General features: G+C 38.7%; 1 protein-coding gene across 1 annotated transcript; it reads right to left on the reverse strand.

Annotated features, from left to right (window-relative positions):
- Positions 1–7,960: 7,960 nt before the first annotated feature.
- RCAN3 (RCAN family member 3) lies at positions 7,961–14,292 on the reverse strand. Its single transcript, XM_009583527.1, has 4 exons — positions 14,098–14,292; positions 9,954–10,127; positions 9,203–9,374; positions 7,961–8,396 (listed from the first exon to the last, which is right to left on the reverse strand). Exons 1-4 carry the CDS (start codon positions 14,290–14,292, stop codon positions 8,188–8,190), a joined length of 750 nt encoding a protein of 249 aa, XP_009581822.1. The 3' UTR covers positions 7,961–8,187.
- Positions 14,293–14,763: the final 471 nt, after the last annotated feature.

Raw genomic sequence — 14,763 nt, forward strand, 5'->3', positions numbered from 1 at the left:
GTGGCTGGAGGAGGCAGAGAAAGGGCAGCAAACACATCCACAACCGACAGCCCACTTGATCTAGCTCTGGAGGAGAAATACAAATACGGATCAGGTACACAAGTGTTGGCCACGAAAAGCCATTGATAAAGATGTCATATATAAACCTAAACTTGCATTCATAAACCTAAACTTGCCTTGGTGCCAGTCACCTCAGGGCTTGCACTGAAGAGAAAGCAACAGCCACATGTTCCATTTTATAAAGCTGGTGCTCGAGTCCAAGTGAAGATTGCAAGGAGCAAACAAAATAGCACCTATCATTGCAGTAAACAGATATTTATCTCCTAAGAAACATTTGTGTTTTCCTAATGCAGGTCCTGCTTCAGTTTGGTGTTCACGGTTGACTGGTTTCTACACTGAACCCCAAGCTGAGCCTCACAGAACAAAAACACAGAGGCTTTTTCACCAGCGTTTAAGAATTAAGAGTTTCAAGATCCAATTATTTAGCAAAATTTTTTTTTAATAGTTACAAAGACCCACATTAGTCACTTCCAGCTAAATTCTTTTGCCTTAATCACACTAAAACCCTGTGCAGATATCGCAGCTCCTTAAAACCACAGATTGAAATCTCACTAAGGATTACTTACCATTCATCTTTTCAAGGGAATAAATTTAGTTTGATTGGTTTCTTTACAAATACTGCCTCATCCCTCATGAACAAGAAAGAACATGAGGCTCTCTTCTGGGAACAGGAGTGGTATTCCAGCTGCATACTTTCGCTGGGTTGTATCTCTCTAGAGTAGAAGGGGCTTCTTTCAACAGTGTGCACTCATTAACTTGGAAGAGGTATGAATAGTTATGTGTAAGTTAACAATAATAATAGTCCTAACTCAATTTAAATAGTACAAGAAAGGAGGCACCAGCCCCTGTGACTGTCAGGCAGACCCCATTAATGTGGGAAGAGGAAGAAAGTTCTGTATTTTCACCAAATTCCTTTCCTGTTATCTTTGTGAATTGTTATGAAAAACAGAGTAGCGAGGTACATTGTAAGCTGTCCTCCAGATCCCCTGTTCCTTCCTCCGGGATGAAACCAGAGCAAGTCTCCTACGTCTGGATCTGGTGTAAAGCACAACTGGATCCCAAACAACCCTAAGCAATGGAGTCTGTGCTGCTTGGCAGGTCCCCAGCCTTGCGCAGAGCCTACCAGGCAAGGTAAGACTCAGTGCAAACGCTTTCTTGCCTATCTTTGCAATAAACGTTTCAGAGCGTTTATGAGCTTATACAAATACATACAGCATGGCTCACCCTTACAAAGCTGCAAGTGCTCAGAGGTTGGATTTACCCAGAAACGTGGGCTCTTACCTTATCTTTCTCCTCAGGGAGCTCTTTGCTGCCTTGATAAAGCTGCGATTCAATTCAAGGTGACTCTTGCAAAGGGACTGAAATTTTGAAGACACCCACACACTTAGCCCCCCCTTGTCTCCAGAGTCAACTATTTCCAGGGCAACCTGTTGGCATTTCTGCATTCCTCGAAGAGAGCTTTGTGGCCTTTGTTGCTACCACCAAGAAGAAAGTGAGGCCATTTCAGCAGCCTGGTGAAATTGTGAAGCTGGAAGATGTTGCACGTGCAGGAATTTCTTCCTAACAAGATTCCAGAGCCTGGATATCAACAGATGCTTACTGGAAGACTAGCTAATGCTGTATAAACATGACTCTAGTATTAAGCACTGCTAGCCTGATCACTGACTCTGTGTTGATAGCACATTCTGAAGGTTCAGCTGTTTCAAAAGCATTGCTTTCACTGCATGCATTATTTTATATTAGCTCAGTCAAAGCTCTAGACAGTAGCATTTGCGGAAGAAGTTGGGATTGTTTACCAGCGTTGGGCTTCAGACCTCTAATTCTCATTTTCTTTGCTCCATTTCTTCTGTTACTGACAGTTCCATAGATGGAAAGAAGGATTCACAGTTTAGACAGAAAAGGAGAGGGCTCAGAGACCGAGCGTAGCTCAGTTTCTGTGCTTATGGAACTGGCGTAGCATTTTGCAGCACAAAAGCTTCTCAATCTTACTGTTCTGGAGGTCAAAGTAGTTTTTCATGGAAATAAAAAACGGAAAGAGAGTATTTAGCATAACCTTTGCTCAGCTGAGCTGTCAGACACCTCTGACCTCAGAGTCATGGTGACAGTACAGCAGCTGCATTTAGGTGCCATCGGGAGTCAAACACAGAAGGGATGAAACGAGCCAGTGAATGATTCAGGGCACCAGGAAGAATCGTAACAGGTACGTGGACGAAGCTCTGCTGTGCGTGGCAGACACCACAAACTTCACAGCGACAGCAGGACAAATGCAAATGCATGAAAAGTTAACAGCTCTTTCCACCCACATGGGCTGGAGAAGAATCTCCCTAAAGCAGGAGAAGGTCTGGAGAAATTCCAACCCCGTCCAGGGCCAGTATTCTGCTTAACGCAGAGCAGTCTCTGGTGAGGATAAAACATGGGAGGCAGAGTGATTCCCTCCCCTCCCATCCCTTCAAATATTGCTGAAAAATAGTACCAAGGCTGAACGACCGTCAACTGCAACAGAAGATAGATTATGTTCTTTCCTTGCAGAAATCCACAGCTGAGTTTGAACCAGGATTCAAATCTCCTGATTCTCACTGCTTTGTTCTAAACAAGTACGTTCCCTTTGGGGCAGGTATCTGAGGAAAGACAGTTACATCCTCTCCTTTCAAGTAACACCCTTGGAGCTTCTGTATGAAAAATCTACGTTCGAAAATAAGTACAGAGGGTCCCACTGGAATGAAATCACATACAGCAAAACAAACTAGAAAAAGCCCAGTGTAATTGTTTCCAGGCATCACAATGTGCTAACTACCCTTTCAACTATAAAAAAAAAACACCTTAATTTATTAAGTGCCGTCTCTGCTACAATGCTTGGGAAAGGGTGCGAACATCTACAATGAAGCCAAGTAAAAGCTCAATAAAAGCAAATGTGCTCTCTAAAAGCCTATGTGGCAAAAGAGAAGGAGGTTGTGACTGTCCCAAGCGCTTGCTTTGGGAGAAGTCCCTCACCAGGTCCTAAATTTGTAGCCTTTATACTATTAGCTATAGCCATACACTAGGTTTATATATTGTTATGCATAAAGCTCTGCTTTCAACATCAGTTATTGAGTTTACAGGTCATCAGCTACCAATCCTGATCTTATCCCGTTAGCAGTGTTAGTGGAGGACCGAACGAGACACTGGGATGCTCCAGAACAGTCATAATGAAGTCAATGAATGCCAAAGGACCTGATGTAACTCTCAGTTAGAAACTACAGGCCCAATTTGCAGCCTTACAAAAAACATAAGGAAGTGACATAACCTAATAATGTGTTAAGTCTCACTGAATTTCTACATCCAGCTTACACTTCCAAGTAGGTTTTGTACTCCTGGATCATGAGGTCAGTTCACAGCACCACTGATTAAATTTGTGGTTTGCCTGCAATTAGAAGGGCAGAGAGCAGAGCAAATATACTGGAACTGTCTTAGTAAGGAAAAAGGAGAGAACAGACGTATTACAACAGATATCACAACCGACCAGAAATTCATTGAGTCTAGAATTGTAGTATGAAATCGGGACCTCGGTACTGTACAGGTACCGACATTCACAAAAAAATTTACAAACCATACCTGCAGGGGGTGGAACTGAACTGCAGAGATGAAGTGCCCTGCCCCAGCAGAAGAGCACATCTAAGCCTGGTTGCCCTCCCTAATCCCCGCTTGCTGTGCCATGTTATTCAAACAGGAACACGGTCCTTGGCTATACAGTCAGAAAGGATATAGAATTTGTTATTTTTATGTTTTATGTAACACAGCAAAAACAACAGATTGCCATAAGTGTCTTTCCCACTGCCTCACCCTAGTACTGCTGACATCTGGGTTTCCGCTGATTCTATAGCTGGAATACGTTTGCTTCACCAAGGAAATCAAACATTCCCTTCTACAAGCCTGAACATGCCAACATGTTAAAATGCAAGAGACCTTGTTCAGAAGTGGATTTTAACACACTAGTTAACATTTAAAATACTGCGTGTTTTCTAGCGTGACTTAGCACAAATACAACTTAAAGATAAAATACATAAACAACCAAAGCACAAGATACCATCTGTCTCTCCACTGAGGTGGGTACCATGATACCGACACGGCGTCTCTAGCCCCGATCTTTAGCTGAAGGATATGGAGCCATTCAAACAGACATTGTGCAAGCCTTCCTCAAGCTATATGATTGATGTTAGGAGACAACCCTGTAGTCACGCTCACTCACATTTCAGCTCGGCCAACAGCTACAGGAGAAAAAGTGTTTTATCTTGCTCAGAACGAAGGTAAACAGCTGCTTAAGCACACATTCCTCCGAGGTGTCAAGGACCACAGTTCCCTCCCGCTGACTTCAGCCTCACCATCCAGCTCCGTTGGTGGCTCTCCGCACCTCAGGCTGACCTTCACGCGTGCAGAACGGAGAAGTCCCAGAATGATGTACTGCAGGTGCCGCGTAAGCCCACACAGGAACAAAGACTCACAGATCCAGCCAGGTGTGCGCCTCCTGTTTGGTTTAGTAAAGGAAATACTTCTGCATTTTTCTCCAAGGGAATGAGGCTTGGCCGTGGTCTCTTTCCACATTAAAAGCACACTGGACCATGAACCCCTCCTAGCAAGTTTTACACATTAAGCGGAGCAAGTAATTTTACGCTTAGTGGGTTTTGTTTCGTAAGACAATCTTCTGTTCTGGGCTAAAAGAGATCAGTAATCCAAAACCAGACAAAAATGGAAATATAACCTTTCAGGGAATAAATTAAGCAAGAGACGTCTTATGCATGAGGTCTTTCTGGGGGGAAGCAGTTCAGTAACAAGGTAGAAAGAGAACAAGACACAGTAATCACAGGATTGCAAAAATAGGGCCCATTCTTAGCTATTATACAATAAAAACAAAGTACCCCCGCCAACTTTTTCTCCAGAATACACAAGCAGACTGCCCAAAGAAAAGACCATACATTTTTTCAGCTGCTTCTCAAGAAGAATGCTTTAAAGGAATTTGGGATATTTATTTACACAAAGCGCAAGCTCAGAAAGGACTAGGCACAGCTGGTGCCTCTGTGCAAGCCTACTTCTAAAAATAGCACTTCAGTTAGTAGCAGGTCAGTGGTTAAGAGAAACAGGTTCTGATGGTCATTACTGAATCATCACGTGGAATAAATAAAGCAAACTTGAATTTCATTCATTTTACAAGGAAGGCTCTGCCACCCTGGAGATTATGGACAAAGTGAAAGTGGAGTAGAATCACTTCTGATACTGATCGATAGCTAAATTCAAGTTTGCTTTTTGTAAAGCTTCTGCTTTGCCTCCTCCTTGCCCACCCACGTCAGTACTTGCAAGTAGCCAGCCACTTAATTCCCTTCAGCTCCTGTGAACCCCTGCCTTCGACACAAATTCTGAGGCAGACATTGTGCTAGACAAAGTCTCCCATTATATTTGCACAATGGGGCCCCTAGGCACTGTCACAGAAACGAGACACGGCTTCACATACAGTAAAAAGAATGTGATTTTGTAGCTTTTTTAATATAATTCAATTCTATTGCGCCAATGTGTGTTAGGAGAAGGGCACACAGCCTCCCTCTACTGGCCAACACAAAAACCACTGCCAAAATTTGCCTGATCTGTGAGAGAGATGGGAACCTGGTGGCAAAAGCACATGCAGTGCAGCAAGCAGATGGTTTAAATTTTGGGATCAATGCATGCACATTTTGTATAAAGTCTGACCATTTCCTTCCTGTGGAAATGGGTCTTTGGAGATTTTTGAAAACAAGTGGTTATTTATCTTTATTACAACAAAAACTTTACAGAGCCCAATACTGCAACCCAAACCGGACATTCTCCCCCACAACAGTCTAAGCAGGTGTCGAACTCCCATTCAAAATTAACGTGAGGCAAACATCCAAATGGAACTCTGCTGTGCTAGGCACCCAAAACCACCACAAAAACCTTCTCAGTCCCTCCTTCAGCCCAGCTCTTCCCAGGATTTTTCTGTTGAAATCCCCAACTTTTTCAGCACTATTTTTTCCAATAATTTGCTTATGGAAAACCATAAACTATCTCGACTGTTCACTCAATTGCACAAGCATACAATACTATTAGAAAACTTATGTATCAAACTTGGGCCAATATGGAATACAGTTAAAAAACCACATGTGAATGGCACTGCATTGTTTTTATTTTAAGTGTCTTTACACAATGAAAGATGTTGGAATGCAAGTTGTTATACATTTTACACAAGATACATTGACAACATTACTTGCTTGATTTGCCTTATAAAACTGTTTCTGAAGGTTTTCCACTTATTCCTACTTACAGCAACTTCTACAATGGGGTAGAAATTAAACAATTAACAAAATAGAAACACCACAGAAAATCCAAAACGGACTTCTGGAATTTTAAAAATACACAAGCCTGATGGACAATACAAGTTTTTTGTTGTGTGTGTTGTGGTTTTTTTTTTTTTTTAATAACATGGAACAGTGAGACAGAGAAGTTGGACTTTGAGTGAGTTTAATACCTGAAGAGATACATAAATATCATGCCTGTGGAGGCAAGATGAACAAAAACCATTTTCCTACCTTTTTAATATATACTATTCCTGCCTCTGGAACAGGGACCTGCCTGCAGGATCCCATTTTGCAACTTGAAGCTGGTGGCAGGAAGGGATCACGAGCTGGCACAATACAGAGTTGAAAACTACCATGCCCGTGCAAATTCATGACCACTACTTTTTCTCTCTGCTGTCAATCACGTGAAAACACTTTTGAAAAGTCAATAAACACTTCATGTAGAATTGAAACACACTAAAATGAATTTGAAAAAGCCCAATTTCTGAATGATTTATATATATGAACATCAGCAGCCTGGTTTGTTCACAAATAATTTTATTTTTTTAAATAGAAAAAAGAAGAATCTGTCTAGACTAAAAAAGGCTGGTTATAAAATAGCATAAAAGCATAGAAGCATGTGTCATTACACCGAGGCATATCTTCCTCCTACTAAAACACTTAACACAAGATCACAAAATTAAAGATCTGTATTTTAAGATGCATCCTGGTCTCAAAAGTAGCAGATGCTCTATCAGACAGACAGGATGCCACACAGAAAAAGTCTTAATGAAAAACAGCAAATAAGGGCTGAAACTGCATAAAAACTGGCTACGCCAGGCAACTGATTGTCTTAAAAAAATACGAAACAGACTGGAGAAGTTTAGGAGCACAAGTTAAAAATTAACCCTAGATGTTTTATCTCCTAACATAATTTAGTCATAACATAACAGTCACTGAATTTATTTATAAATGTAGGCCATCTCTAGGACTGTAGAGGAACAAACATTACCCTATTTTCAGAGAGGATCAGAGACAACACATTCAATAGCTGAATCCGTATTTCACTCTACATATTGTAATTCACTCCTAATTAGGTGTCAGTGCAAACCATTGTACCTATTGGTGTATGTACCATCACAGACAGTAGCAGCAGTAGTGTTGGCGACAGACTCGGAGTCTGTCTTGTCAGTGGTCTGTGGTTCTTCCTCCTGTATTCTTCTCTGTGTAGTTAGCAAAACTACTTGAATTTAGTTCCATACGTGTATTTGTGCCTCATGTCAAATTAAAAACACATACTTGGCGTTTCCGAAAAAAGCAAAGATTAATCTTCACCTCAGAAGATTACTAGCTGCGAAGGAATTTTAGCATAAAGAATATGTTTCACTTGCATTTAACACTGTATTAATTGGAAGCTATTGTACCAGTACAGATCAGCTTTTCATAGCTATACAATGAACTTTCTTGAATCCAATTGTGACAGTAAGATACTATTTCAGCACTTGGTACATCACACTGTTCAGTATAAAGAAAAGGGTAACATCTTAAAAAAAAAAAACAAAAAAACAACAAACCACAACCAGACTTCCTATTTTTCACTATTCAAGTCAGGTGGATTTGCTACACTTGGGGGACTAGTCCCTAAAATTAAAGTGCTTTTCAGAGCATTGGCATCCAAAATCTTGAACATGAGAGACAACTACAAGTAAAATCTGTTGTCGCTATACATAACATATAGCAGCAGTACAGACATCAACACATGTACTCATTAAGTGTCTGATTTTTGATACTATCTTGCGCATCACACAATTTAACAGTGCATAGTACCCCCTACCTCCAGTGTACAATCAAATGCTTTAGATTCATTCAATATTGTTGCAGGTGGCTCTGGACGCCTTGTCTGCATGATCTTCTGTTTGGGATTTTTTATTTCATCTTCCTCTTCTGTCTCACTTTCACAGACATGGACGACTACACTAGGTGTTGATTCTGTTCCTGCATGAAGCTCGTACTTCTCCCCTGAAGAGCAGCAAACAAAAATCATGCTAAGAACATCCCCAAGGGAAAGCATTAAGCCACTTTATCTCAAAAACTCCTTAATAGCTACAGTAACACAATCAAATATTCATTTATTCCCATCTCACCTTTAATTTGCTCAACTTCCACATTTCACCAGACCTGTTAAAAGTTTTAAAATAGTCCCTGTATCTGTTATACTGTACTTTGAATACAATCAATCTTTTAATTGATATTTAAAGGAAGGGAAGGAGGGATGTAAAACACTGTTGTGGAACACTGAAGACACAGAAGACAAGCAGCATGCAAATTTTTAAGTGACATCATTTATGCTGTACATTTATATGACGTTTGGAAAGGAAAAGCTACAAAAGCATTTGAAAACATTAAGCCTCCTGATTCCCTGCTTTTCACAAAAAGCAAACAGCATGTTTCCTAGGAAGGCTCATAAAGAAGTTTGACGATTAAACACAAAAAGTATGTGTTGGCATCCTTAGTAACTGGAGCTGTCCATCTGCAAGAGGCAGAACTTTTCATTCCTCTTCTTGTTTGTTACTTAATACTGAGACTATGACAAAATTCAATAAATGGATGTGATGCAGCTAGTAGCACACGATCCAGTTCTGTGCTATACTTTCAATCAATTAAAAAATTAAGTAAAAAAAGTGGTGGATCATTTTATTCAAGTAAGAAACATCACATAAGAGAGACTCAGTTTCTTCTCACAGAAAGAAAGATAAGTAGATAAATTCCCTCGATAACTATTTTTGAAGTTAAGCAACACAACAAAAGCAGGTAAATATTCCTACCTGGTCCCAACTTGGAGACAGCACAAAGCAAATCATAGTTTATCAGGGGAGTTGCATCTTCACTCTGCTTCCATCCAACTGGTGGAGACGCAGGTGGCGATATCAGGAACTGTTTAACAGGTTGTGGAGGAAGGAGGTAAGACTTGTCACCTATTTCACTGGATACCTGTACCTGAGGACAAAAGCCAGAAGAGACAGAGTAAGATGACAAATTTTAATTCTCTTTTTATTTAGTCTACTTCCCCAATAATGCATGTCCATTCTCGGTATTAGCAATGCTTAATTCAGCCTAGCTTTAAAAATAGAAGTAGTACAGCTTTTGTCAGTTCTTGGTATGACACCTTGGAGAAATGCTGCAGGTAAGAAACTGGTCTATGTAAGTGTTGACAATGTAGCTGTATATGACACATGCAAGCTGCTAATCCAACAAGAAGAATAAGCCTGTAAAGTACCTATTATAAAGAGATCTTTGGACCCACTTACTTTCTTTCAGCACGTTTCTGTTTATGTATGAGGGAAGGTTTGTGTCGCTACACAGCGACTGTTCCATACCAGTTACAACTCTGTAAGCTCAAGCTGAAAAGCAAAACTGTCCCCTAAAGCTTGAATTTCTCAATGAGTGAAAATAATACATCTCAGTGTAAAAGAATGAGGTTGAAGGTAACTTCAGACATTAATCACAAATGAAACTCATGGGCAAAAGTGGAACAAAGAAGAAACAGGGACACATTTTAGTGTTGTTCCATAGTACCTGTGCAAAGTACAGCTTCAGCTTTTTTCCATTGAAGTCAGTTTCATGCAGTTCTATCCGTGCTCTTGCTGCTGCCTCTGGATTGCTGAAGTTTATCCTTACTCTTCTAAAGCTTTTAAACAACTGGAATGTAACTCGATTATCGTAGACTGTGAAAAGTGCTTCAAATCTTTCCTAGAGATGAAGTACAAAGATTCTCCAAACACTGAATGAACATTTTCACTCAATGAAAACACACTTTCCTTTCACTTTCCTCTCCCAAACCCCAATAACTTCTTTAATCGCCTTCTAAACCTGCACATTCCATACTTCCCTCGGTTACCCTGACTTGAAAATCTGTATTCAGTGTAGTACTGCTTTGTCCCACTATTCAAATCTGAACTCCCAGAGCACATTGATGTGAACAAGCCTATAAAACTCCTAATACATAAACTGCCACCTAGCGACAGCTACTCAAAAGTGCAGATGTCAACAAAAATACTGGTACTTGCACATGATTTTCACCCAAGCATCTCCAAAAATACTAGGCAAATCAGTTAATTTTTATATTATATAAGCTAAAGTACTGAATGTTTAAGGAAAATGTCAAAATTCTCAGGATGAATGAATAAGACTACTTTGAAAGCAACAAAAATCTATTATTACTAAAAAACACTTGTTCACAAAAATAAAAAATTGGAAAAAATCATGTTTTATTGAATATGGAATCTTATCCACAAGTTCTTTAAAAAATAATAACTGCATTGTTATGAAATTCAATCTGTTTTAATTTACTCGTTCTCTGATCTATAAGAGACCTAATTTGCAGATATTTCTTTTTTTTCCTAGTGCAAATGCACTAGGAAATTTCCTAGCGTAAATTTTCATTCACTGTAAAAAGACATTAACATCAATAGATGAGAAGTATGCAAACAATCTCTTTTCAATTTTATTTACTATGTTCTGATAATATTCAGTTATTTAGAGAGCTCTACATAAGCAAATAAGCAGAAAAGGAATACTTTTTCATTAAGAACTCTTTCCAATGACAATAGCTAATTTGCTTGATTCCAACAGAAACCAATCTCTTTACAAAAATCCTGTTGATGCCTTCATTCCTGTAAAAAAAATTACAGGATGAGGGGCTTTCATTTTAAATAGGACTGAAGAAATTATGCCCATGCTAGTTTGAACAAAAATATTATTTTCTTGTGCAATTCTCTCCAATCTGTACAATGTCAAGGTCTTCACTAAATCAGAAAACCTGTTCCTTCTGCGCACACTGGCCAAATTTTGTACCTGACAAACACAAAACTGCAATCTAGTGGATCAACCCTGCAACTGAAAATGATGGAGATGGTGTTCCAATCATGACATTACCCTCAAAAGATGAATATTTGAGAAAGAAACAAGACGTACTTTTACTCTATCTGAATTTTTCACCTTCTGCTGTTTGAACTAAACTTGAAAAAACACTTTTAGATGCTATATAAAAGACAAAATTATTAAAAGATGTATGCCAACTTAGATATCTTACAGTTTTTCTGTAAACATACCATGTATTTAACCTACAACACTTAAACAGAAGTGGAGACTGCATTAAATTCAACAACTTAAAAGTCAATTCAACATGAACTGTTAATGTTTAAGTGTCGCTTTAACAAATCATCAGTAAAAACACAAATATAGCTAGAAAATGTAAAAAAAAAAAAAGGATGAAAAAATCAGAGCAGAAATAGAACCTAAGCAAAATGCTTCACAAGAATTAAATATACAAAATTTCCAATCAATACTGTCTTTTTAGCCTTTTCTCCTCACCAGAATATTAATCATTACTCACTTATGTGAAGTTTCACAAATGAAAATGCTGAGCATAAAATATTTGTGCCTACATACAGAACCAGGCAATCTATTTTGTACAGTTGTAACTACTACAAAATCAGGGAAGAAGAAGATTGATTTTGATAGTCTGCTTGCAAGTGCTGCTAGCTTTGCTAGCGTTACCAAATGACCTAAAAGAATGTTGTACCGTGAGTGCCATCGAACATCCCCCCCAAAAAAACCCACCCCCAAACCACCACAAATTTTCAAATTGCTTTCTGTTCGTGCCCAGACAGCACAATTTCCATTTGTTTCATTAACTGTTTGCTGTGCATTCAGCCTTTAAAAGAAGATGTAGGCAGAAGTAAATCAAGCCATTGAAATGTGTGTCCAGGGGCTGACTAAGCTGAATTTCATAAAGCAGATAAAAGCCATAGAATATATCAAAGCACCTCTACTCTTCCGAGCACAAGGAAGAAGTCTGCATATTAAATGTTCAATTTATAGATATAATGTATAATTCTGACCTATTCTAAACTAATGTCTTGGCTATGACAATCAGCTTGGATGAGCTTGCTGACAGTACACTCAGTACATTTTACAAACTATATTTTAAATGAAAAATTTAAAATTTTAAATTTGTGGTTAAATTTACAAGTGGTTTAATGTGGCAACTAACTATCCCAGTATCATTAGAGAAAAAGCTAGCGCACCTCCCTTGATACACCTCATATGCATGGACATACTGTGGGAATACTTTAATGGAAAAAAGCAAATGTGCGTTAAAATGACAAATCACATGCAGACACGTGCAAAACAATTTAGCAAGGCAACATTTCCAGTGCACAATTTCTATACCGGACACACAATGAATTATGGGGCACTATTTCTGTAGCATCAGAGTTAAATCAGTCCAGCGCACTATTTAATGTTCCATTGATTAACTGATGCTTTACTACCTTCTTCCAAAGGTAGTAACCACTGAAACAAATGGAGTGCTCCCCGCTTACAAAAGTCTTTTGAACTAGAAGCTGATCTAGTAGAAACAGTAACAATTTAAATTAGTCGTCTCCAAGTTAAAAATTTATCTAGAAAGGGAGACGTCATCTTGCATTTTTTTTTTAATTAGATGACGTATGATTTAAATACTCTTAAGCATTGCCTGTTTTGTTTTCCAGTAAAAACAGCACTAATATACAAGGCTAGAAATTAACTCTTCTACTGGCGTACATAGGCTAACAACAACTCATATTCTTTGAAGAAAAGCATTTGACAGCAGGCATATAAATAATGGCTAACGAACTGTATCTCATTCCCTCTATAAAACATGGGAAAGAAAAAATAAAGCATCGCATCTGGAAATAAGCCACTAAAGACTCAACAGCCTTTCCTGGCACCTTTCTTTCATACTCATAGGGATACAATTACAACAAACTACAAGAGCAACAGCTCTCATTGTGTAATATCCTCCGCCCTACCCAAAAGGGGATCTGTAAGCTGCTTTACAAACTGTTTATGTGACACCACGTGCATGTTCTCAACCGATCACTGTTCCTTTTCTTTTGCATGTACTATGTCCATTTGTTAGGAGCACTGGCTTAGGAATTCAGCTCACAGTAAATATTTGAAAGATTGATTTATATATAAGTACACAATTTCTCAACTCTGAGGCACAAGCAGCATTTCCTATCTCACACGACACCTTTCCCTCGATGTTGGAAACTTTTCAGCAAAACCGTAGGCTTTGTAAGTACTTTTGTAAACTGAAAGTGAAAAAGTTGCAGACCAAAGCTTTTATATCAGCCCCTCCTATTTTCCCTCACTCATAATTATTCCTGATGCTCTTGGAAGCAAAGGGAAAGCATAGATTGGACTGAATACAAATGTCAGCAAGCCAGAGAAGATTTAGTTTATTATAAGGTCTTTTTAAGCCACTTTCAAGGTGTTCAAGTCAGAACGCACATCCTGCAAATTTATAATGCTCTTTTAACAGAATCCTTGCCTTGAAATAAAACATTTAAATTTGCTTTCAGATTTTATTTAAATCTGCGCTTGGATTTGGTACCTTGGATAAAAAGAAAAAAAAGAAAAGAGAAGAGCTTTTCATGGGCGAAGCACTGTATATACATTAACAATTTCAAATGCCAGAAAAGTGTAGTATTATCTGCTCTTTGGTAACTGTACTCATTCTGATCTGAGCTTACCAGGTAAATACTTTGGGTTGGTTCTCCCCCCCCCCCCAGTTATAATATGCAGTAATACACTGAAAATCCAGACAAAAATGTTCAATAGCTGTATCTATACATAAAATACTACACCCCAAATATGCCTCTCTCTACCTTACCTTTTCTTCCTGTACCTCAAACACAGCTTCATGAACACTGCAAGCAAAGAGAGAGGTAGGCAAGTCACTTAAATCCATCATCTCTTCCAAATCATCTTCATTTTCTCCAAAAATCATCTGTTCTTCCTCTTCTTGGTCACTGCTGTAGAGGTCTGACTGGCTGTCACTCCAGGACTTCATAGTATCTCTGAGCATCGTTCACCCAAAGCAATTCTTCTTTTTGTTCCAGTTTCTAGTAGGAGTCTGCCATTCCAAAAACAAAACCAAAACAGAAAGTGAAGATACCACGTCTTCTTGCTTTGACTGTTCTTTTAAGGCAAACAATTTTACAAAAAAGAATAGAAGTCAACATGAAACTTGTTCTCTCATCCACAAAACAGAAGCACTGTATCCCATTTCTGTAAATGGGATAAAGACGCTACTGTTCAATCTATGAAAAGGAAGATAAAGTCACTCAGTCAAGTAAATGAAATTTCTCCTCCCTTTACTCTGACATAAATCAAGAACTACAATACTGTTCTAGAAGCTTTTCTCCATGACACAATTTTCAGTTAATAGCAATTTCTTATTTAATAACTTAAAAGCACTTCCCAAGTAATCAGAGTAGTCTTCTGATATTTGAAGGAATATCTTTATTTCATCAATGGGAACACACGTGTACAGCAA

The sequence above is a fragment of the Fulmarus glacialis genome, unplaced genomic scaffold (genome assembly GCF_000690835.1).
Source record: "Fulmarus glacialis isolate BGI_N327 unplaced genomic scaffold, ASM69083v1 Scaffold49988, whole genome shotgun sequence".
Taxonomy (NCBI): Eukaryota; Metazoa; Chordata; class Aves; order Procellariiformes; family Procellariidae; genus Fulmarus; species Fulmarus glacialis.

What these genes read in the sequence shown, in the direction of transcription:
- RCAN3 (XM_009583527.1), bottom strand. Translation starts at nt 14,292, where the DNA reads ATGCTCAGAGATACTATGAAGTCCTGGAGTGACAGCCAGTCAGACCTC. An exon ending in TTGAGGTACAGGAAGAAAAG is followed by an intron (nt 10,128 to 14,097) that starts GTAAGGTAGAGA and finishes CTTCATCTCTAG; the next exon opens with GAAAGATTTGAAGCACTTTT. An exon ending in TGTCTCCAAGTTGGGACCAG is followed by an intron (nt 8,397 to 9,202) that starts GTAGGAATATTT and finishes GCTGCTCTTCAG; the next exon opens with GGGAGAAGTACGAGCTTCAT.